Raw genomic sequence first — 26,118 nt, forward strand, 5'->3', positions numbered from 1 at the left:
TGCTTTCAACCCACGCAATGCCACGGCCAATTCCCATATCCATGCATTTGAGGTGGATGGGGGAATGCTCCCCGCTATGCTCTTGTATTCTTACAGCGGGGAGACTCCCTTGCTATCAGACTATACAGATCAGGGCTGCCGCCATCGATGGCGGCATTTGCTGATCAAGTGGCGTCTATCCAACAGGGTGATTTAATAAAAGTCAATTAATTGATCAACTTGTGTTAGACTGCAATGACCTCACATGGATTAAAATTTGTCTGGTCCCTGCTGAAACGACTGAATTACGTTCCATCTATGGCACCCTTTAAGGAACTAGAAAAAAAGATTTGTTACATCCACTTAAGCCTACTCTACAGTATATAAAACTATCGTTACTTGATTTAACAAAGGTGCGCATTATTATTTATATATGCTATCATGTTGTAACTTTATTGTCTAATATGTTCTATTCATTTTTGCAGCTCTCTATGGGTCTTGGTTTGACCATGTCAAAGGCTGGATGCAAATGAAAGACGACAGCAGATTCTTCTTTATTACATATGAGGAGCTTTTAAAGGTAAGGAAAGGCAAGGAAATGGATTGAACTTGACTCATTCCTTCCTGAACTGAAACAAATATGCTAATTGCAGCATTTTCTATTCCATAAATGCTTTTTCATTCACTTGCAATGTGCCTTTATTTTTGCTACAAAATCTTACTATTTAGGGAGAGTTAACACACCCTCTGTGCTCTGATGGGTACATTACTAATTACTCTGTGCTGGCCTAACATCTCCACACCTCTCTAGATCTCCCCACACAAACTTTTATGATATATCTGGACAGTGTTGCCGACCTACCAGATTAAAATTTACTGGCACGACACCTGAAATTTACTGGTGAAGCCACATTTTTACTGGCATTTCACAAAAGTTACTAAATTACATTTTTAGGTGCAAATTTCAGTATTTAGGCTACAAACAAGTACGCTAGGCAAATAGCAATGTGATTTAAGGTAGATGTTAAATTTAAAAAAACATATTATTGTTGTTATCGATATATAATAAGGGCAAATTATTTAGTCACATCACCCCCTGCCTTCACCCCCCTCTGCGGTGCTTCCAATCTCCCTCTGCCTCCAATCTCCCCCAGGCCCCCTGCCTCCATCTTCCCCTGTCTCCATGACCCTCTATGGTGCCACCAACAACCCCTGTCTCCATTCCCCACCCTCTGCGGTGCCACCATCCCCCCTGAATACAGTGGGTATAGAAAGGAATCCCCCTCCATTAAAATTTTGTTTTGTTGCAGCCTGAAATAAAGACAGACACAGTTTTTGTTTTATCCAGCTGTATTTATACTTCTAGCATCCAAGTGAAAGATATAACACCAACATATCAGAAACAAAATAAAACAAAATAAAAAACTGAATCACTGAGAGCCGGTTCACACTGGGGCGACTCGTCAGGCGGCTCAGCCACCTGACGAATCGCGTCCCAATCTATGCAATAGAACCGTTCTAATAGGAGCGACAATTTTGGACAATTTTGTGTAAAAAAACTTTATTTTGCAAAGAATTGTGGGGAAAAAACTACAACTTAAAAAAACTCACAATGCCTCTTAACCACTTAACCCCCGGACCATATTGCTGCCCAAAGACCAGAGCACTTTTTGCGATTCGGGACTGCGCCACTTTAACTGACAATTGCGCGGTCGTGCAACGTGGCTCCCAAACAAAATTGGCGTCCTTTTTTCCCCACAAATAGAGCTTTCTTTTGGTGGTATTTGATCACCTCTGCGGTTTTTATTTTTTGCGCTATAAACAAAAATAGAGCGACAATTTTGAATTTTTTTTATATTTTTTTACTTTTTTCTATAATAAATATCCCCCAAAAATATATAAAAAAAGTCATGCTACATTCAGTGCAATTGAATCATTCTAATAGGAGCGACTCAAGTCCTGTACTACTTTACAAATTACAGAAGTAATTTTCAAGCTGCGCTGAAGTCATGCTGTACGGGGCGGCTTCAGAGTCAGACAACTTTGAAGCCGCCCCTGTGTGAACCGGCACTCTCTCAAGAAATTAGATAGGTGATCAGTACATGAGGTGTGATCAATTTTCAGAGATTGGCACCATAGCTTGTAGACTCTATAACTTTCACAAAAAACAAATAATATACACTGATTTGGGTTATTTTTACAAAAAAAATTAGCAGTATAAATTTATCATTTATAGCACATTAAATAAAAAAACAAGTGGTGATCACTACCAAAAGAAAGCTCTATTTGTGTGAAAAAAGGACTAAAATGTCATATGGGTACAGTGTTGCATGACTGAGAGCACTGAAAGTTGAATATTTGTGTGGTTATAAAGGGGGTTTAGGTGCCCACTGCAAGTGGTTAATGTACCATGAGTTCTAGATATAGTTATTTTTAGCAGGGGTTCCCTGAAAGTTATTTCAAAAGCTCCTCCATGTTGAAGAGAAAAGCTGAACTAGAGCTTTCCTGTGTCCTGTCCCCTCTAGGGGTTATCTCAATCAGGGTTATCAGCCTTGCTGTGGTTACCTCCCCCCATGCTATAGATATGAGCAGGGTAGAAGGTGTTCTGTAATCTAAACATGCTTGCTATCCCAGGGTGACAACACAGTAATGCCTTGAATGAAAAAGAGAAGGAAAAGTAGTGCAGGGCCAGGCATGACAGTGTGTTAAGGGGAGACAACAGAAGGGTTAACAGGAGAGGTAAAAGGAGGGAAGGATACAGTGTGAAGAATCTGAGTGGGAGGGGTGGTATTTAAGGAGGAGGCGGGACTTCCAGTAACAGAAGCTGGGGGAAAGAAAAGAGAAGGCAGTTTTTCACCCAACGCTCCTCCGGTATGGCCGACATCGACATGATCCTGGCCTGGTTGAGGGCAGTGGCTGCCAGCAGGGGACTGGAGTGGCTGCACAGTCAGGTGTCTGCCCTTATCGAGGACCAAGCGACAGGATCCACTGCGGGAGGTGATGTGTCCCCACATGCACGGAGGTCTAGGCCTCTGGCCTCTGGAACTAAGAGTTCAAAACAGGAGGTTAGAACAGGGGTCATAGTACCTGTGTAGTGTGAGTACCTGAGAGTTGTGTTGTGGATCGTTAGTGTATTGCGTGTGCACGTAGGTCTGCGTGTGCACGTAGGTCTGCGTGTGCACGTAGGTCCTTTGGTCTGCTAGTGCACTTAGGTCTGTGAGTACCGTTGTATTGTCCTGTTGAGTACCTGTGTATTGTGTTGTTGAATATTAGTGTCAGGAAGCTAGTTGTTAGGTAATTTGGACAGGGTATAAGCACCAATCCTCATTAAATTAATAAGTACGATGCCCAGTGGGTGTGGAGAGTCAACTCGCTGTCTTGCGGGATGTATGCACTCCTTGATCGTCCGATCGAGGGCAAAAGTGCTGTTCCAAATGTAAGCACATTGTTTCCCTGGAAGCCCAGGTTCTGGGGAAGCAACTGTCAGCACTGAGAAGACCCTCTACACTAAAGGAGAGTCGGGAATGTACCCGGCAGGTGACAGCAGGGGCCAGCACAGAGGTGGGCGGAGACAAAGAGGTGCAGGTACTAAAAAATAGTAGATGGGTGACAGCAAGGGTAGAGAGGAAGGTGCCAGGGAGGCTGATCCAGGGCTGGAGCATTCCAATAAGCATGTGTGATGGAGTTGATAAAATGATTATTTTGTGTTTGTTATTTTTCTCTTAACCACTCAAATATGAGAGAGAGAGAGAGAGAGAGAGAGAGAGAGAGAGACTACTTGTCCCCTCCTCCCTCCTTCTGACCCCTTCCATCAACCAAAGAAAGATGGCCCCCATGAGTGTGGAATGCTTGACTCGTGGTCAAGAACAGACGTCACAAGAGAAGACCATATATGGATCAGCCATTCAGATGTACTCGTATGAATGATGTCACTCTGTCTATAAAGCTACAATGCCAATAAAGGTTCCACCTCTCTCTCTCTTGCTGTTGGGATGGTGGAAGATGTAGACTGAATTTCCCTCTTGTCTGCGTGCTTCACTATTATGAAATTAGGCTCAGAGGCAGAATGGGTTATGCCCTGGAGTTGTGCCAGGGGGTATCCTTATCACATGCTCCATTGAGTGACATTGGTGAAACCAGTCAGGGACCAGCACTGCTGGAGCTGAGGAACTCTCCTAGCTGCCGGGCAAAAAACTCCTCCAGTGAGAGTGCGGGGGAAGGGAAAGGAAAGAGATTCTGGTGGTAGGGGACTCAATTCTTAGAGGGACAGAGAGGGCAATCTGTAACAGACCTGAAGCGCCGAACTGTATGTTGTCTACCGGGCGCTCTGGTTTGGCACATCACGGATCTGGTGGACAGATTACTGGGATGGACTGGGGAAGACCCAGCTGTCATGGTGCATGTTGGCACCAATGACAAACTCAGAGGCAAATGGAGTGTTCCAAAGAACGATTTTAGGGACAAATTGAGGAAAAGGACCTCCAAGGTAGTATTCTCAGGAATACTACCGGTACATCGAGCCACACCAGAAAGGCAGAGGGAGATTAGGGATGTAAACAAGTGGTTGAAGAGCTGGTGTAGTAAGGAGGGGTTTGGGTTCCTGGAGGACTGGCTAACTTCTCATTCAATAACCAGTACTATAGAAGGGACGGACTGCACCTAAATGAGGAGGGTGCAGATCAGCTGGGAATGAAGATGGCCAAAGAGTTAGAGGGGTTTTTAAACTAGGCGATGGGGGGGGGGGGGGGTGGTCCAGAGGTAGAGGTAGACAGCGCGGAACATATTCCAAAGGGTAGTATTGGGGGCATTAGTGGTAGGGTAACCAAAGCACATAAACCCAAGATAAGTATAGTAGCAAGTCCTAGTTGCAATCTCGGAACACTCAATAAGAGGATAGTATGTGACCGGTCTAAACTACATGGCATGTTCACCAATGCCAGGAGCCTGGCGTACAAGATGGATGAACTAGAGATACTGTTGTACGAGGAGGATTTGGATTTTGTGGGAATTTCAGAGACCTGGTTCAACAGCTCTCATGATTGGCTGGCAACCATTCAAGGGTATACCCTTTATCTCAAGGATAGAGAGGGTAAAAAAGGGGGAGGGGTATGCCTATATATCAAGAATAATGTACAAGTGAATGTGAGAGATGACATCACTAAGGGAACTAGGGAGGAGGTCGAATCCTTATGGTTAGAGCTCCAAAGGGATGAAGCTAAGGGCAAAATAATACTGGGAGTATGCTATGGGCCCCCTTACCTGAGGGAGGAGGGGGAGACAGATCTATCACAATTTGGATTAGCAGCAAGGATGGAAAGTGTTATCATAATGGGGGATTTTATTTTTTTTTGTTTCATAAATAATGGGGGATTTTAATTATCCAGACATAGACTGGGCGGAGGGAACCACACATTCATCTAAGGCTCGCCAGTTCCTAAATGTCTTGCAGGACAATTTTATGGGTCAGATGGTGGACGCACCAACTAGAAATAAAGCGTTACTGGATCTACTGATTGCCAACAATACAGACCTGATCATAGATGTGGAAATACGGGGCAATTTAGGTAACAGGGATCACTGGTCATTTGGCTTCAGTATAAATCACACAAATAGGAAACATAAGGGGAATACAAAGACACTGAATTTCAAAATAGCCAACTTCCCTAAACTACCTTGCTAGAAGGCATAAATTGGGATAAAATCTTAGGAACAAAGAACACGGAGGAGAGATAGGTTTGCTTTAAGGACATGTTAAATAAGGGCATTAGCCAATGCATCCCCTTGGGTAATAAATTTAAAAGAGCAAGCAAAAGTCCGGGGTGGCTTAACTCTAGGGTTGTCCCAATACCACTTTTTAAGGACCGAGTACAAGTACCGATACTTTTTTCATGTACTCGCCGATACCGATACTTTTTTTTTAATGCCATGTGACAGTTTGACTGATGGGCACTGATAGGTGACACTGACCGATGGGGACTGACTGATGGCACTGATAGGTGGCACTGACATGTGGCACTGATGGCACTGATAGATGACACTTATAGGCACTGATGGCACTGACAGGTGGCTGGCACTGATAGGCGGCAGTTATGGGCACTGGTGGGCTGGGTGTAACAAGGTGTCAGCTGCTAGCTTACTGTGGCCAAGTGCAGGGTGTGCCAAGATGGGCATTGGGATGTCCAAGCTGACGGTGACCGAATGTGACGGTCCGTTCACCAATCCTGATGCAGCTGCATAGGTGGCAGTTATGGGCACTGGTGGCACTGACAGGTGGCTGGCACTGATAGACGGCAGTTATGGACACTGACACTGATGGCTGGCACTGTTAGATGGCACTGACAGGTGGCTGGCACTAATTGGCGGCACTGATGGCACTGACAGGTGGCTGGCACTGATAGGCGGCATTTATGGGCACTGATGGCACTGATGGGTGCCTGGCACTGACAGGTGGCTAGCACTGAAATGCAGCAATAAATGACATGACTAAATGATACACCCTGCACTCGGCATCAGTAAGTATCATCAGACATCTTGTTACACCCAGCCCAAATTATATGGGCTGGGTGTAACAAGGTGTCAGCTGCTGGCTTACTGTGGCCAAGTGCAGGGTGTGCCAAGATGGGCATTGGGGATGTCCAAGCTGACGGTGACCGAATGTGATGGTCCGTTCACCAATCCTGATGCAGCTGCACCCTGACAGCTTACCTAGCTATTTCTCTACTGCAGGTGAGGACTCTCCGGCCCGCTGACTTTGCCCGCTCCGCCTATTGATGCCGCCCGCCCTCTCCGCCTACTGACACCGCCCACCCTCTCCATCTACTGACACCGCCAGCCCTCCCCGCCCACTGAGTCCGCCCGCCGACCAAGTATCGGGTCAGGCATCGGGAGCGTTTGTGCAAGTACAAGTACTTGCACAAATGCTTGGTATCGGTCTCAATACCAATATTCATATCGGTATCGGGACAATCCTACTTACCCCAATGTGTAAAAATGCATATAAAAGCAAGAAAAAGCAAGAAGGCCTTCAAAAAATATAAGGTTGAGGGATCATCATTAGCATTCAGACTTTATAAAGATTGCAACAAGAAATGTAAGGGTGCAATTAGGGTGGCTAAGATAGAACATTAAAGACAAATAGTGGTGGAGAGCAAAGATAAATTATTTAAGTATGTGAACAGTAAAAAAGGAAGGACAGACCATATTGGCCCCATAAAGAGTGAGGAAGGACATCTGGTTACAAAGGATGGGGAGATGGCAAAGGTATTGAATTTATTCTCCTCCTCAGTCTTCACAAGGTAATCTGGGACTTCAGTAACCAAAACTGCAGTGTCTATCCTCATGACACATCATAGGAAGCATCTCCATGGTTAGAGGACAGAATTAAAATTTAGATTTGGGAAACCTAACATTAATAAATCACCGGGACCAGATGGCTTGCACCCAAGGGTACTTGGGGAACTTAGTCAAGTAATTGCCAGACCATTGTTCCTAATTTTTACTGACAGTCTACTGACTGGAATGGTACCAGCTGATTGAAGAAAAAAGCCAATGTAGCACCAATATTTAAAAAGGGCCCAAAATACATCCCTTGGAATTACAGACCAGTTAGCCTAACATCAATAGAATGTAAGCTCTTGGAGGGGATGATAAGGGACTATATACAAGATTTTAGTAATGAGAACGGTATCATTAGCAGTAATCATCATGGATTCATGAAGAATCGTTCTTGCCAAACCAATCTATTAATCTTCTATGAGGAGGTGAGTTGCCATGTAGATAAAGGAAGGCCCGTAGACGTGGTGTATCTGGATTTTGCAAAAGCATTTGACGCAGTTCTCCATAAACGTTTACTGTACAAAACAAGCATGGACCATAGGGGGAGTACATTGATTGAAATCTGGCTACAAGGGCGAGTTCAGAGGGTGCTGATCAATGGGGAGTACTCTGAATGGTCAGGGGTGGGTAGTGGAGTCCCCCAGGGTTATGTGCTGGGACCAATCCTGTTTAATTTGTTCATAAACAACCTGGAGGATGGGGTAAGCAGTGCAATCTCTGTATTTGTGGACAATACTAAGCTAAGCAGGGCAATAACTTCTCCGCAGGATGTGGAAACCTTGCAAAAAGATCTGAACAAATTAGTGGGGTGGGCAACTACATGGCAAATGAGGTTCAATGTAGAAAAATGTAAAATAATGCATTTGGGTGGCAAAAATAGGATGGATTAATTCCAGGGATAAAACGATAATTCTTCTGCTCTACAAGACTCTGGTCCAGCCACATCTAGAGTATGCTGTCCAGTTCTGGGCACCAGTCCTCAGAAAGAATGTACTGGAAATTGAGGCAAGTGCTTTATTCACAAAGAACTTGCCTGTAAAGTTGCGGCGGCGTAGCGTAAATCCCCCGGCGCAAGCCCGCCTAATTCAAATGAGCCGGGTAGGGGGCGTGGAGCATTTAAATTAGGCGCGTTCCCGCACCGAACGTAATGCGCATGCGCCGTCCCTAAAATTTCCCGACATGCATTGCGCTAAATGACGTCGCAAGGACGTCATTGGTTTCTACGTGAACGTAAATGGCGTCCAGCCCCATTCACGGACGAATTACGCAAACGACGAAAATTTTAAAATTTCGACGCGGGAACGACGGCCATACTTAACATTGGTTGCCCCTCATATAGCAGGGGCAACTTTACGCGTCACAAATCTAACGTAAACGTCACTGCGTCAACCGCGCATACGTTCGGGAATTTGCGTATTTTGCTCATTTGCATACTCGACGGGGAAAACGACGGAGGCGACACCTAGCGGCGAAAAAAAAATGCATTTAAGATCCGACAGCGTAAGAGCCTTACGCCTGTCGGATCTAATGGATATCTATGCGTAACTGATTCTAAGAATCAGTCACATAGATACGACGGCCCAGATTAGGACTCACGACGGCGTACATTGCGTTGCGCCATCGTAAGCCCTTTGAGAATCTGGGCCTGTAAGAGTACAAAAGACAACAAGGCTAATAAAGGGTCTAGGATATTAGTTATAAGGAAAGGTTGGGAGCACTGAACTTATTCTCTCTAAAGAAGTAACACTTGAGAGGGGATATGATTTCAATTTACAAATACCATATTATTGACCACACAATAGGGATAAAACTTTTTCCTGGAAGGGAGTTTAACAAGACACATGACCACTCATTTAAATTAGAAGAAAAGAGGTTTAACCTTAAACTACGTAGAGGGTTCTTTACTGTAAGTGCAGCGCGGATGTGGAATTCCCTTCCACAGGCGGTGGTCTCGGCGGGGGGCATCAATGGTTTCAAGAAACTATTAGATAAGCACCTGAACGACCACAACATACAGGGATATACAAGGTAATACTGACATATAATCACACACATAGGTTGGACATGATGGACTTGTGTCTTTTTTTCAAACTTACCTATTATGTAACTTATATGAGTGGTCGGGCTGTGGGGGGTCGCAGTCCCTGTTCTGTTGCTTCAAAAAGGTAAGCGTGCCGGTGAGTTTGCTAACAAGAGGGACGACGCCGGTGAGGGGGGAAAGGATGCAGTATTTCTAAATGGGTACCCGGATCGGGAGGCAGCTAGGCTACTAGCCTCTGGGTTTTTGGAGGGTTTTAGGATACCGGGTTCACTGTCTGTAGTACCGCCAATGGCGCGGAATTTGCGGTCAGCCCTGCAGCATCCGGGGGCTGTTTTGGAGAAATTGGCTAAGGAGGTGGCGCTAGGTCGCATGGAGGGGCCGTTCGCGGTTAAGCCTTTGCAGGACCTGGTGGTTTCTCCATTGGGGGTGGTGCCTAAGAAGGAACCAAAAAATGTTTTGCCTTATTCAACATCTATCTTTTCCAAAAGGGGGTTCGTTTAACGATTCGATTGACCCCAAAGCTTGTACGGTGTCTTATACTTCTTTTGAGGCTGCTTCCAGTACACCAGGATAGCATTAGGCTGCTGGGGTGCTGCTGGCAAGAGAAGTTTTATGTGGATCGATGCCTGCCCATGGGCTGCTCCATTTCCTGTGCCATGTTTGAAATGTTCAGCTCTTTTTTGGAGTGGGTGGTTAGACATGTGTTGGCCTAGATTCTGTTATCCATTATTTGGATGGTTTTCATTGCATGGGGCCGCCTTCCTCCAGTGTGTGTGCGATTCTCCTCTCTATGTTACAGCACATTGCGGTTAGGTTCAGTGTGCCGTTGGCGGCCGAAAAGACGGAAGGCCCGACTACTAAGATCAGTTTCTTAGCCATAGTGATTGACTCTGGGGCCATGGACTGTCGCCTGCTGGCGGACAAATTGGAAGCACTAGAGATGGAGATTCGGGGGATCCTGGGACTGAGCAAGGTGCAGCTTCAGACGTTGCAGTCGTTATTGTTTAAGTTAAATTTTGCCTGTCGGATTATTGCGATGGGTAGGGTTTTTTGTTGGCAGCTGTTGGCAGCTACCACTGGGGTTCAGGCCCGACCCATTTTATACGGCTTACTAGAGAACATCGGGAGGATTTAAAGGTTTGGCACGTGTTTTTGGAGTCATATAATGGTCGATCGGTTTGGATGTCCGGCCCACTGTGTAATTTTGAGTTGGTCACAGACGCGGCAGGGTCGACAGGATATGGGGGCTTTCTTTCAGGGACAATGGAGCGCGGAACCTTGGCCATGGCCTTGGGTGGAAGCAGGGTTCCTTCATAACCTGGTGCTCCTGGAACTCTTTCCAGTAGTTCTGGGACGTGTCTTGTAGGAACTTGAAATTAAGGTTGAATTGGTGTAGTGCAAGTCGTCACAGCCAGTAATACGGCTGCCGCGCCATTTGGTGTTGCGTTGCTTGCAGTTGAACATTTTTCTCTATGCTGTTCATCTTCCGGGCATCGACAACACGTTGGCTGACTCCTTGTCTTGGTTTCAGTGGGACAGGTTCAGAGAGCTGGCTCCGAGAAGGAAGGGGTTCCTTGCCTGGGTTGGATATGGGAGATTGCCTTGGAGTCACCATGGGATGGATCCGGCAGTCAGTGAGTCCACATGGGTGGCTTATTCCAAGGTATGGCAGGAGTGGTTGGGTTTGGTCTGGCAAGCCGGGGCAGAAATGGAAGTGTCGGGAGTCTGTTGGTCTTGTACTTTGTTTCCAGAAAAATGGAACGAGGGGGGTCGGTGTCTGCCATTGAGCGAAAACCTGGCTGGTTTGGCGTTTTTCTTTAAACTACTGGGCATGGCAGATTTAACAAAGGATTTTTGGGTGCGGCAGGCAATTAAGGGCTATTGGAAGCTTCACAAGCACAAGGATCCTAGGCAGCCCGTATCCTTTTCGAAAATCTTCAGGCCATTTGTGCAAATTGGGGTCCTTGTGTACCTCGGGTTTACGAGGCCTCCCTGTTTAAGGCAGTGTTTTCCTTAGCGTTCTTTGGTGCGTTTCGCATTGGGGAATTAGCGAGCCCATCGCAGCGGATTGTAGGTGGGCTTATGGAACGGGACGTGTGTGTCAGGGATGACAGGGTGTGCTTAGGGCTGCGCAGGTCAAAGACTGACCAAGGGGGGAAAGGGGTGAGCGTGCTGCTGTTTACGCTGCCGGGCTCCCGGGTCTGCCCTGTGAGGGTGGTGAGGGAGTTCTTGGGGGTTCCGGCTACCGGGGAGGGGCTGTTCTTGTTACACAAGGATGGGTCTTATTTGTCAAATTTCCGGTTCGTATCAGTTTTCCGAAAATGCCTCAAGGAGGCGGATTTGGATGACACAAAATACGCCTCACACTCCTTTCACATCGGGGCAGCCACAGAAGCTGACAGGTGTGGGTTGGATGAGGTGGCAGTTAAAAGGATTGGCAGGTGGGAATCAAGGAGATTCTGGACTTAAATTTGCCCGCAATTGGTGGTGGATTAGCTATGGTGGGTGAAAGACGGGGTGGCAGGGCTGTCAAATTTGTTCTCTTTGCCTTCTTTTGTGGTGTGTTATGTGTTTAGTGTTGGTGCTGCCATTGTTTTATTCATTTTTCATTCCAGATGGAGTGCTTATATGCCTTGTCTGTATTCTTGGTCATTCATATGTCTGTTGGGGGGGCCAGGAGAGCAGACGTTAGACCAGATGGCAGACAGCTAGGTATGTCTAGGAGGGAGGCATGTATTCGCTGGCTAGGGATACCTGGGATGATGTGGAGTAGGGTCGTGGCGGAAGTACATTATGCACGGCTGGATCGGCCGCCGGACGTTTTGGTACTGCATGTGGGTGGAAATGATTTGGGGGTCCGGACTATCAGGGAGCTGATTTCGGACATCAAGTCAGATTTTTAAAGCTCCGCATGGCTTTTCCTGACATGCTGCTGCTGTAAACTGACATAGCTGCGCGGACGACGTGGCAAGATCAGTGGTGAGGCTTAATAAGGCTTGCATAAAAGTGAACAAGATGGTGGGGAGGTTTGTTTTTCGGAATGGGGACATGGTCATCCGACATGTTGAGTTAGAATCTAATGTGGGCCTGTATCTGCGAGGTGCACCTCTCAGCAGTGGAGATTGATTTATGAGCGCTGGGGCTACAAAATGGGATTCAGCAGTCCCTGTGGGTGTGGAGGGGCCCTTAAGGTTGAGGTGTTTTCCTTGCGTGCTTTAGCTGTGTTTTGTTGGTCTTTGATGGTGGCAGTAAACATACGTGATGGAAGTGTTGGGGGGCTCATCAGTAGTATGTGCCCCTCTAGTGTGTATTTCAGTAGAACGGTTAGCTGGAATATGGTAATGGTTGCACTGCGGGAAGGGGGTTGTCTCCGGGCTGGTGGTACGGCTGGAGGCCTATCATGGAGAAAAAGGTCCCACAGTGTAGTGGCGGAATATGTGTTTAAGTTTGGGGTGCCATCAAAGACCAACAGACTGTGATTAAAAAAATTGTTACAGATGTTATATGTTAAGAATTGGGAATTATTTCATATTGTGTTAATAAAAAGGTTGCTATGGCCGTTTATACTCCAAATTCAGGTGTTGTCTCATTATTTGAATGGTAAGAAAAGGGAATTGGGGAGTATGAGTGATAAAGCAGTAAGGAAAGGTTGGGTACATCTGGACAACACTGGTCAAGTGAGGCCCGGAACGGAAAATAGAAGAAGGAAAAGTAGTGCAGGGCCGGGCATGACAGTGTGTAAAGGGGAGACAACAGAAGGGTTAACAGGAGAGGTACAAGGAGGGAGGATACAGTGTGAAGACTCTGAGTGGAAGGGGTGGTATTTAAGGAAGAGGCGGGACTTCCGGGCAACAGAAGCTGGGGGAAAGAAAGGAGGAGGCAGTTTTCCCACCTGCCCTATATTGTGTTTCTGTGTGTTTGTTTGTTTTCTTTAATTTCAGGTGCAGTGGAATCAGGTTTGTCATAGCAGCTGTGTAATGGCTGTGTTTTGCTGGTCTTTGATGGTGGCAGTAAACATACGTGATGGAAGTGTTGGGGAGTCACCAGTAGTATGTGCCCCTCTGGTGTATTCCAGTAGAACAGTTAGCTGGAATACGGTAATGGTTGCACTGCGGGAAGGGGTTTGTCTCCGAGCTGGTGGTACGGCTGGAGGCCTATCATGGAGAAAAAGGTCCCCCAAGTCTAGTGGTGGAATATGTGTTTAAGTTCAGGGTGCAGTCAAAGAGATTCAAAAGTTGTTACAGATGTTTTGTGGTAAAAATTGGGAATTATTTCATATTGTGTTAATAAAAAGGCTGCTATGGCCATTTATATTCCAAATTCAGGTGTGGTTTCATCATTTGAATGGTAAGAAAAGGAGATTGGGGAGTATGAGTGGTAAAGCAGTGACGGGAGGTTGGGTACATCTGGACTACACTGGTCATGCTCTTCCATAGATACAGTGCAATAATTTGGCATTCTGCATTATACAAATGACATTATTATACTATTGATGCAACATGAAACATTTTTTTAGGACCCTCGTGGAAGTGTGGTGAAACTCTGTAAGTTTCTAGGAAAGCAGTTGGATGATTCTCAGATTGACTCCGTTGTAAAGCATTCATCTTTCAGCAGCATGAAGGAAAACAAGATGTCTAACTGGACTCACGCAGCATCTGACATGTTAGATCACTCGAAAGGCACCTTTTTACGTAAAGGTATGTGGGTAGAATTTCAAGTGATATTCACTTACTTCCAAAGGAAGTATAAAGAACCTGTTTCTTTTTTGTTTTGTAGAGCATAGGGATTAATTAGATACCCTGTAGTTTTATGTATAATTCCTGTCCTGGAGACACAAAAGGAAGTGAGATGAAGTCTCTTCAAATTAGGGGACATTACCTCTTATTTCACACCAGCAAGCACACGTTATAGTCTGTATAACCACTGGTGCGTGTTGTGTAGGGGTGATGAAACGTGGTGTTATGCATCACAATGCTTACATGTTTTCTTTCTTAAAGCAGGGGTTCACCCTAAAAAAACATTTTTTTTTCTAGCATGCCATTAAGCATACTAGCGCGAGCTACAGTATGCCTTTATCTATTTTTTTGGCGCCGTACTTACAGTTTAATCCCGTAGTGAAGTTTCAGACTCCCCGTGGGGAATGGGTGTTCCTATTCAGAGTGAAGATGATTGACGGCCGGCTATGGCGTGTCACGGTTCCCGAAAATAGCCGAAATAGGACTTGGCTCTTCGCCGCGCCTGCGCAGTCAGCTCCTAGTCTGTGCACAGGCGCCGTATATCGCCGTGAAGAGCCGAGACCTACACCGGCTATTTTCGGGAAGCGTGACGTGCCATAGCCGGCCGTCAATCATCTTCCCTCTGCATAGGAACACCCATTCGGGGAGTCTGAAACTTCACTATGGGATTAAACTGTGAGTACGGCGCCAAAACAATAAATAAAGGCATACTGTAGCTCACGCTAGTATGCTGGATTTAATGGTAGAAACTTGTTATTAGGGTGAACCACCGCTTTAACTTTATTCAGTTAATGAAAAAACAATGCATGCAGCTCGTTGCGGGACGTTGTCATTGTGCATTTTTAAGCAATGTATCCCAAAGCACATGTGTGGTGTGTATAGGGCCTGTGTGTTGAGCCTGCATTGATCAGTGTAAATCAATGTACCTGGTGTGAACAAGTCCTTAGACAGTTGTCACCAAAACTCTTGTCTCTAGTAAAAGGTTTTACTTGTATTCCTGTTCTGGTGGTGACTGTAAAATTTTGGCTTTCCCATCATTTGCTCAATTGAAAGCTGTCACTGGGACTAATAGAGAGGTTGCATTTCACCATAAGGCAAAACATAAAACATGTAAATACACTTCAGAAGAGGTGTTTAATGGACAATTCGATCACCTTGTATAAATACTCAAATGGTCCATGTAGTAAACTTGGTGCAAAGTTGTTCACTTTAAGGTCATTGCAAATAATGAAGGGGGCGCCATTTGCTTTTACAGAAAACAAGGTTTACCCTCCACATACAGAAATAATTTTTCACAGTAAAAGCTGTGAAAATATAACATAGACTTCCACCTTTTATGGTCAAAAACCAGGTCACATGATTCTCACTGTTATTTTTTTTTCAGTCGTAGATCAAATCCTGTTCAGTGCATTTTGTCATGGCTTCAACAAAAGGTCCCTGATGGTCTCTATTTTGGGTATCATATTGTTTCTCCAGTTATCATCTAATTTGTCCTCTGGTTCCTATTGTTTCCATGTCTGTCACTGCCAGAACACCTCTCTGTCCTAATTCATGCCTGCTGTGCAGCCTTGAACCCTTCCAGTTACAAACCAAATATTAAAGTGGATTTTCCATCCTAAAAAAAAATCATTATTGTGCTCATTAGACCTAAAAAAAGAAAAAAAAATGTTTTACTCACCTGGAAATGCCTGTTGCTATGCGATCCCGCAAAATCTGCCTTAGGAATCACCTAGGATTCTGACATCCCCCCCCCCTCTGCTCCTCAGCATGCTAATGCTCCTGGGAAATGTGTGTCATAATTTCCCAGGATGCAGTGCGCTTCCCCATTATAACTCCCCATCCAAGACTTCCAGGAAGTAAATGCTTGTGGGCTTCACAATGCCCACAAGCAAAATGACAACAGTGTGGACATAGTTTTATAAACGATCTTTTTTGAATAACTATGCGGAGCCGCGGCAGATTGTAAAATAGTAAGTGACCGGATTTATATTATAAAAACACATGATGAAAGGACATACATTTAAAAAATGCTAATTGTGGTTGGAACCCCGCTTTAAGTACTTTAAGTTATAGCAGTAAAATTTTAAGGGCCACATTCTATATTCCTAGAGAGCTGGCAGGGCCAGTGCTAGACAATTTTTCAACATTTTCAAAGACAGTAGACATTTTTAAAACAGCCTGTAGCTCGGGTGACACAGTCCCTCTTTATATCACCTGATATCTTTGATGTTTCTCTGGACACTGGACTTTGTGTAATGCCCAGAAGGGTTCTGGCGGTGTGCCGCACTGGAATCACAGAAACCTTGGTCTCTGTATATCCTGAGTGCGGAGCCCTGACATCAGCTCTCACATCCTGGGCCTACTATGGAGGCGGAGAGTAAGTTGGTTCTACCCTACCCCTCCCGGTTCGTCCCACCTGTAGAAGAAGGATGCAATGATTATCTGTGTTTGCAGTCTGGATGGTGAGAGAGAATGGGAGGAGCTGTGCACAGAGCGGTGGAAGGAGCTGTGCTAGGGAGAGGAGAGATGGCTGTGTACATAGTGGAGTACAGATAATTGGTGTCCGGCCCCAATAGTCATCATTCCTCTATGGACACCTCCTGTCCCCTGCCCGAAGATATCCCGGCATCTCATTTAATCAGGGATTTTTCTCCTCAATGAGTGCGAAAGACCACCAGTGCCATGGAGACCCCCCCAACATCCACCATCCTACCTGCCCCCAGAAACCAGCAGAAAGTAGGGAAACCAGCGGCCGTGTCTGCGACCTAGTTGGCCCTAGGAGGCTGCCTAGTTTGCCTATTGGGTGTGCTGACCCTGGGAGCTGCTACCTTTAGTTGGTGACCTAACAAGTCCATCCAAACCTGAAGCAATATGCTTATGCCGTTCATTCTGCAAAAGTAATATCTTTTATACGTGTTAAGCCTAAATTTGAATTAAAGGGTTTGTTCGCCTTTACTGATTTTTGCCATTAACATCACTATGCATTACATTGATCTCAGTATATTAACATGAAGTGCTCTGTTTTGAAAAAGAAGGGTTACTTTTTCATCTGCCTATTTCAATACCCTTCCTTGTATCCTGCAGTTTCAGGATGTACTGAGCCATGGATGTGTAACCCCAGAAACTCACAAAAGAGCACTTGGCTTTTTTCCCTACCCAGGCATGTGCAGTACACTCTGACACAGTTCAGCATTCTGAAAGAGTGAAAGAGGGAAGACTGCAATGTGTGGGAAGGGAACAAAGCCGTGTGCTTGTTTGTGCAGAAATGTCTGTGGACTTAAGCCTAGTACACACTAGCAGTTTTTTTTAACAAAAATAAAAACTGAAGAGCTTGGGAGGAGATCCTGTACCAACCATCTGATGTTAGTACAGCAATATCCCCCACTGGGATATTGTGTTCTGACAGGGGGGACACCTCCCCCATAACACACCGGTCGGCGCTCTTGTGCTGATCGAATACTGATTGGCAGACCTTTTTCGGTCTTGACCCTTCGACAGAAGCCAGAAATGCTCGGCAGGCTTCTGTCAGATCGGCTGCTGTACACAGGGGCTGAATGTCGATAACGCCTGATATTTGGCCCGTGTGTACGTCCCTTTAGGTTTTTTTTCTTTTGGACCAAGGAAAACCAAACTTGATGGGGGAGTTACTGTGATATAATTGAACCAGTGTGATTTAGTCATGATAAGCATTTTAAATGAGAGCTGTTATCATCACAAAAATATGTTCTTTTGGCTGGAAGTAGTTTATAGCGCTTTAAAAGTGCTACATTTATTCTGTGGTTTGACCCATTATTAAAGCCTCTGTGTAACCAGTTTGCTGTGCTTTATTTATCCGTAGTGCCCGGTGATCCTGATGCAGAGTAGGTGGCTGTCATACGAATAGCAGAGCCCTGCTGATTACATTGGGAGAGACACACTTTCCCACTGTTACCTGCAGAACTGAGCTGTCAGCTTTTCTGTTTGGTTGAGTACAGTGTAGGAGATGGCCAGGCAATGAGAACGCAGGGGATGCTTCCACACCAGCTGCATCCTCTATAGCACAATGCCTCCCCTACCATTACCTTGTTCTGGATCTGCCCTCTAATTATGTTACATACATGCTTTTTTGTAGGCCAGTCTAGCATGTTATAGAAAAACACCTACTATAACTTGTCTTTAGATAAAACTTGCAAATTAACAATATTTATGTTCCACCTAGCAGCACTAGGGTTGTTGGCTTGAATCCCAACCAAGGCACTAACTGCCTGGGGTTTGAATGTTCTCCCTGTGCCTGCATGAGTTTCTCTCCAGGTACCCTGGTTTCCATCCACGTCCCAAAGACATGATGTTAGTTGCATTGGCTCCTGTAAGTCTGCACGGCGCTGCGCTAACCACAGGCAGGGAGACATTTCCCGATCTCTGCAGCCAAGCATCAGGACAATGTCTCCCTGCTTGTAATTAGCGCAGCGCCATGCAGACTTCATGGCGGGATCTGCACATGGACTCTGCGAACACGCCGGAGCTCATCCCTATTCTTCAGTACCTCGTGCACTGGAAAGGTTTTGGTCCTGAGGAGAGGTCTTGGATCCCTGCATCTGATGTCTTTGCACCTCGTAATTTGAAGAGGTTTCATTTGAGGTTCCCCTTCAAGCCTGGGCCCAAGCGAGAGAGGGGGAGGCCTCGTAAGGGGGTGGTACTGACATGAATCTGCAGTAATGTTTCATGTTCTGTCTGCTTACTTCTGGACTGTACATCAGCTTAAGGACCACGCTCTGAGGCCCCGTACACACGGCCGAGGAACTCGACGTGCCAAACACGTCGAGTTCCTCGTCGAGTTCAGGGATGAAGCCGCCGAGGAGCTCGGCGGGCCGCCTTCTCCCATAGAACAACGAGAAAATAGAGAACATGTTCTCTATTTTCTCGACGAGTTCCTCGGCGGCTCCATCGGGCCAAAAGTGTACAGACGACAGAGTTTCTCGGCAGAATCCGGGTTTGACCGAGTTTCTCGGTGAATTCTGCCGAGAAACTCTGTCGTGTGTACGAGGCCTCACACCTGCATGTTTAAGTAATCTTCTCTCAGCATTGCTCCACCCAAGCTTCTAACAGGAAACACTATTTAACACCATGCACTGCAAGCCAGCCTTGCCCAAAAAATAGTGTGTTCAGGCTACCCTGTGTGTTTCTTGCTGTGTGCTCTACGTTTGATTCCGTGTACCGACTTTGTCTTGTTCTCCTGACTATCTCTGTCTGCTTGTGTATAAAAATATTACCGCGCTACTATAAGTGATATATCAACTGCTACAAAACACTTAAAAAGGTGTAACCATACCTTATGAAAAATAATGTGTATAAAAATAGTGCTGAGCTGTAAAAAAATTTATTTGCTAAAAAATATAAAACAGATGCAATGCTGGGTGCTGGATCCAAAGGAAAAAACGAAAAGTACTACATGTGAAAAAATCCTACCAGCAAGTGCTGTGGCAATGGTAAAGTGCAAATATAAACAAACAGATCCTTAATTGAATAAAAAATACAAACATGCAAAACATGCGTGATGATCCAAGTAGTACACAGTACAGAAAAAAACTATAAATAACTTATTGCATGATCAACAAAGACATGCATGATAAATATGAAAGTCCAAAGTGCACAAGTAAAGTGTTATGTGCTGAATAAAGGTGCTAAGTGGCGATTTCTTATATATAGGTAGATTCAGGTAGAGTTAGGCCGGCTTATCAGTAGATAAGCCGACCTAACTCAGAAATCTTAAGCGTATGCTCAAACAGAGATACGTTTAAACATATCTAAGATACGACGGCTTGCGCCGTCCTATCTTAGATTGCAATAGTTTGGATGGCCGCTAGGTGGCGCTTCCATTGCGGTCGGCGTAGAATATGTAAATGAGGGGATACGCCGATTCACGAACGTACGCCCGGCCGCCGCAGTCAATTTACGCCGTTTCCGTAAGGCATTGGCAGGCCTAAAGTTATTCCACCTATTAGGTGGAATAACAATGTTAAAGTATGGCCGCCGTTCCCGCCGCGAGATTCGAATTTTTTACGTCGTTTGCGTAAGTCGTCCGCGAATCGGGATTTACGTCGTTTACGTCCACGTCGAAATCAATAGGCCCGTGCGGCGTACGTAGCTGAAATGCACACTGGGAAATGTAGGCGCCCGGCGCATGCGCAGTGAAAGAAAAACGTAAAAAACGTGAGGTCAAGCCTCATTACCATCAAACACGCCCCCCTCCAACACATTTGAATTTGGCGCCCTTACGCCCGCCCGCTTTAGGCTACGCCGCCAAATATTAGCAGGCAAGTATATTAAGAATCATTACTAGCCTAGCTAATTTACGGCGGCGTAGCCTAAACAGGCTAAGCTACGCCGCCGTAACTATAATCCAATGTACCTGAATCTGCCTGAAGTGCTCTTCTTGTGGTTGTGGATGGGTGGCTCCTTACCTCACTGCTGTGAGGTTACAGCAAGTAAATCAGCCCAATCCCGATCTGGGAATCACACCCTCCCCGCTCTCTCTCGGTCAGTGTAGGCCGTACCTCGCCCCGTTCTCCGGTTCTCTCCTCACAGCTGAGGGGTGTATTGCCGTCTGGTGACGTCACACGCACATGACAGAATATGTTTAGGAAGGCGGGGCCCCGAACTTTCTCTTTCATTGGAGATTTTTGCACATTGCACATTGTATATACATTTTAATTTTAACAGCTCAGCACTATTTTTATACACATCTCTGTCTGCTTGTTTCCCCCTACCTATGGTGTGTCCTCCTGACCATTCCTGTCTGCTTGTAGCCCCGACCTTTGGCGTCTTCTCCTGACGATCCCGGTTTGCTTGTTACCTCAACCCTTGGTTTATCCTTCTGACTATTCCTTGTTGCTCTGTACTGCTGCTTCCTCCCCATCCACCAGAGCCAGCCATGAGCGTGAGCTGGGAGACCCTGGGGGCAGCAACCTGGAGTCAGCTGCAGCGAATTCCATCCTCACCATCAAAGGCTCTGGTGAAAACCTGCTGGACTCCACACCCTGGGGAATCTTCTGCTCTAGCTCCCTTTTCGAGCTGTGTCGGTGCTCAAGTGGAGCTGCTGTTTTCCTGAACCGCCCAGAGCCCCATCCGCAGCACTCAGCCAAAAGGTCCACAAGCATAGCGGCGCACTCCTGACCTCAGCGGTGTGCATCTGTCACCTGGTCTCAGGTGAACTGACACTATGGGGCTGATTTACGAACATGTTGGTGCATTTGTGTGCGCAGGAAAAATTATTGCAACATGGCGCATACTTAAACAAATAGAAAACAGCTGTCGATATGCGCCGGATGCGTTTAATCGTTGTGCGCACGGGAGCAGACATATTCTTAAAGCGGAGGTTCACCCTAAAAAACATCTATATACCATTACATCCAGCATACTTCCGACATCTACAGTATGCGTCACCAGTTTTCCATAACTGCGAGTCGGCTCTATACAGCGCTATACGGCGCCTGCGCCCGCCTGGTGTAGAGCTGACTGCGCAGGCGCCATATAGAGCCGACTTGCAGGTCAGCTAGTTACGGAAAACTGGTGACGCGCCTTATGCGACAGAGGAAGTTTTTCACCAGACGTCAATCATCTAACCTCTGAATAGGAAGCCGGGGGGAAAATAACAATAAAACGGTATGTACGGCAAAAAAAAAAACAGCATACTGTAGATGTCGGAAGTATGCTGGACATAATGTTATATAATTGTTTTAGGGTGAACCTCCGCTTTAAATACAGAACAGACATTGGGCGCTTGCTCATTGTAATGCTGATCATCTTAATGAGCTTTTCCCTTATCACCTGGAAAATATTGCTTCCAGTTTTATTCCATTCATTAACTTATTTTTGAAACTCAATATTCATTCTAGAGATCTTCCTCCTATCAACAACTGTGTGGATGTTTCCTCGACTTGGATGTGAAATTTGGTAATTGTGTTCATTTTATGGTGATAGCCTATAATCAATGATGAACCGGAAACTTCCATGAAAACATCTCCTCAATACATGTCTGTGTATTGTGTATTCTGGACAATTCTTTCCCATACACTGTGTTGGATTATCCAACAAAAACCCTGCCATCACACGTTTGTTGTCGGAAAATCCGATTGTGCGTACGGGCCTTAAAGGGGTTGTAAAGGTAAAAAAAAAATGTTTTCCTAAATAGCTTCCTTTATCTTAGTGCAGTCCTCCTTCACTTACCTCATCCTTCGATTTTGCTTTTAAATGTCCTTATTTCTTCTGAGAAATCCTCACTTCCTGTTCTTCTGTCTGTAACTCCACACAGTAATGCAAGGCTTTCTCACTGGTGTGGAGAAAGCCTCTTGAGGGGGCGAGCAGGCAAGTCAGGACACTCTCTACATTGCAGATAAAGAAAGGAGCTATGTGTTAGTGGGCGTCCTGACACTCCTGCTCGCCCCCTTCCCCCTCAAGAGGCTTTTTCCACACCAGGGAAAAAGCCTGGCATTACTGTGTGAAGTTACAGACAGAAGAACTGGAAGTGAGGATTTCTCAGAAGAAATAAGGACATTTAAAACCAAAATGGAAGTATGAGGTAAGTGAAGGAGGACTGCACTAAGGTAAAGGAAGCTATTTAGGGATTTTTTTTTTTTTTTTTACCTTTACAACCCCTTTAAGAGTACTGTAAGCCTCAAAATAATTGAGACTGCAATCAATACAAAGATTTCATGTACAATCTGTGGCATGTAAACTCCCCCTCAACGTAAACCCAAGATAACAAAAAAAAATGGAAAGTATTTGCGTTTCCAACTTAGAAGATTGAGTACTGTCCGTGATACTCTTTTTTATTTGCTAACATTTACTAACATACAATTTTTCAGGACAAGCTTTCAGGGTATGTCCCCTTCTTTAAAATGAAGTCAGCAGCTACAAATACTGTAGCTGCTGACTTTTAATATTAGTACACTTACCTGTCCAGGGTTTCCGCAATGCCGGCACCCAAAGCCGATTTTTGGATCGGCTTTCGGGTGCTGCCGCCGCCATTCAAGGTAAGGAAAACCGGAAGTGAAGCCTTTTAGCCATCATATCAAAGAGTTGACGCATTTCTGCCCAAACCATAGGTCCTTAGTTATAGTAAGTGTGTCACTCTCATCTTTTCATTATTTTACATAAACTTCCCAAAGGTACAGTAGAACATCATGGTTCTTAGTGAGAAGCCTGCAGGACTGCATGCTACATATAATGTTACAACAAATCACCACAAGATTTGAGTGAGTGAGTGAATAACTTGTATAGTGCTACAAATGCAAACTAAATCGCCTCAAGGCACTTATTTCCATCCAGTGCCGTCCTTATACTTCAGAAGAGATGAGTCTTAAGTTTTTTTCCGGAAGGCCCGGTGGTTTTCTTCCATGCGGATGTTTGTGGGCAGAGCGTTCCATAGCCGTGGTCCTTGGACTGCAAATCTTCATTCTCCCTTTGATTTGTAGCGGGACTTGGGGATGTGGAGAAGGTTTTGGTTGGTTGATCGGAGAATTCGATTGGGGGTGTAATGCTTTATTTTTTCGCACAAGTATTGAGGAGTGTTTCCTTGTGCGCACTTGTGTGTAAGACAGAGGGTCTTGAATGTGACCCTATCCTTTACGGTTAGTCAATGAAGGGTCCTCAGTGAAGGGGTGATGGATTCCCAGGGTTTTTTCCCCGTTACCAGTCTGGCTGCTGTGTTCTGGATGACTTGTAGACGCGATATCTGATATTTAGGTAGTCCAATATAGAGGGAGTTTGCGTAGTCGAGCCGGGAATTTACACAAAACCTAAACCTGTTTGGCATGACTGGCACTACTCATTCATTCCAATATACAGTATTTCCTTGGGTCATAACAGGCAATGCAAGCATATCCACTATTAGATGTAGGGTTGCATTTGCATTTGCACAAGTACTTGCGTGAAAATGTTCCGATACCTGAAACCGATACTTTTGCGATGCAATGAATTCAAAACTAATGGGCTCAAATTGCACTGCAAAGAATCACATGCAATTTGAACAGGAATACGGTGCAATTTCCGTCCGAACCGAATGCGGTTTCCCCCACCACTACTGTGTGAACCCAGGCTTGTCATAGTCACTTCAGTGCGATGCAGGAAACCGCATGCGATTTGGATAGGAATCACACTGCATTCCTGTTCAAATCTCATGTGATTCTTTGCAGTGCAACTTGAGCCCATTAATTTTGTATGTATCAGTGTATGTGTAAGTATTGGTACTCGGTATCGGTGAGTACTTGACTGTAAGTATCGGTACCCGACCCGCACCAAAAAGAACAACCAGCCGCCCACTGAACCCGACTGGTCCCTTTGCTTGTCACTGACCAACTGACAGCCCTGCTTCGCCCGTCTCTAAGGGAAAAAAAAGGGGTGGAGTCATAACTTTGCAGGATCTGGGGACCTCCTTCTTAAAGGGGGCTTCCAGTTTCCGATAAGCTAGCCCTCGCACCCTCACAAAGACTGGGCCAGGGTTAGGTGGAAGACGCCCTTGTCAACCTGTCCCCCCATGTTGAGGGCATATGTGGCCTGGTATGGTACGGGGGCACCCTGTCTTCTCCCCTCTTTCCTGGCCTGTGATAGAGCTGCATGTTTGTATAACTGTCTGGTATGGATTTTTTTTTGGGGGCGATGCCATTTTTCTTGGTGGGGGTTTCCCTCAAAATCCATAGAAGACCAGAGGGCCTAGTATGGATTTTAGAGGAAATTCCAAGCATTTTTTTTTGGGCTTTGTTTTTTGACATGGAAACCCATTGAAAATCATTACCAGACCCAAATGGCCTGGTATAGATTGGGGGGCCAATGCTGCTTTTTTTCCCCAAAAGTTGTTAGGATGTCGTCAGCAGTGTTAATTTTGGCAGGAAATTTTGATTTAGTTTTAGTCTTAGGTCTAAAATGGCATTTCAGTTTTACTCCCATTTTAGTCTTCTGCAATTGTTTTAGTTTTAGTCATATTTATTCGACTAAATCTCCAGGACATTTTAGTTGACTAAAATTCATATTAGTTTACTAAAATTCACTTTAGTCATCTAAAATCTTATTGGTGTAGTTAAATTGTAATGCAGTATTTAAGCATTTCTCTACAATTTACAAACTCGTTATATACTGCTGGAGTGAAAAATCTAAATATGTTATTATTTATGGTATTGAAGAATGAACATGCACTACAGACCAGTGTCAATTTTGACATCAAATTTCAATTTCGTTTTAATCTTAGTCTTTTGACTAAAATTGCATTTTAGTTTTAGTCCCATTTTAGTCTTTTGACTAAAATGCCATTTTAGTTTAAGTCGCATTTTAATCATCTCAATTGTTTTTGTCGTATTTTAGTAGACTAAAATGCCATTTTAGTTTAAGTCGCATTTTAATCATCTCAATTGTTTTTGTCGTATTTTAGTAGACTAAAATGTTTTAGTCGTTTTAGTCGACAAAATTAACACTGGTCGACGGGTGGTTAATCTGTCCGATTCAGGCTACAAAAAAGCGCCAAAACTTTTTTGAGCTTCAGGTGTTTGGCTTTAGGTCACTTGGAGTAGAAATGTGAACCATCTCCACAGAGAAATTATTTTTTCTCCTCCAGCGTTTTGGAGCTTTGAGTTCCAAAATGGTCAAGTGTGAATGGGGCCTTAGGAGATGGAGTGACAGGGACCCCACCATTCTAATATAAGGCAGGATCTCCAGTGGGGGTCATTTGTAAAGCCTGATATACCATTTCAGGTTTTAGCTGTTTAGAAACATTCAAGCTTTACTGTACTCATATCATTGCTGTGCTTCTTACAGGAGTCTCTGGAGACTGGAAAAACCATTTTACAGTGGCCCAGAGTGAGTATTTCGATAAAATTTATGAGGAGAAAATGAAAGACCTCAACATGTCTTTTTCCTGGGAATAATTCTGATTCAGTCACTGGCAAATGTAAATGATTGTAATAACTAAAACTGTTAGACATACTTTACTTACAAATGTTAGAAGATGTTGAATTTGTCAATATATGTTTTCTTTGTAATTAAAGACGATCCAAAGTT

General features: G+C 45.0%; 1 protein-coding gene across 1 annotated transcript in view; it reads left to right on the forward strand.

Moving 5' to 3' along the window:
- LOC120915278 (sulfotransferase 2B1-like) overlaps positions 1-26,118 on the forward strand; it is an 81,732-nt gene extending 55,614 nt beyond the window's left edge. Inside the window, exons 5-7 of the mRNA XM_040325657.1 lie at positions 465-559; positions 13,872-14,052; positions 25,876-26,118. Of these exons, the coding sequence (XP_040181591.1) occupies positions 465-559; positions 13,872-14,052; positions 25,876-25,985 (386 nt within the window). The 3' untranslated portion in view covers positions 25,986-26,118. The remainder of the gene's footprint in view (positions 1-464; positions 560-13,871; positions 14,053-25,875) is intronic.

Source organism: Rana temporaria, chromosome 10 (genome assembly GCF_905171775.1).
Source record: "Rana temporaria chromosome 10, aRanTem1.1, whole genome shotgun sequence".
Classification (NCBI taxonomy): Eukaryota; Metazoa; Chordata; class Amphibia; order Anura; family Ranidae; genus Rana; species Rana temporaria.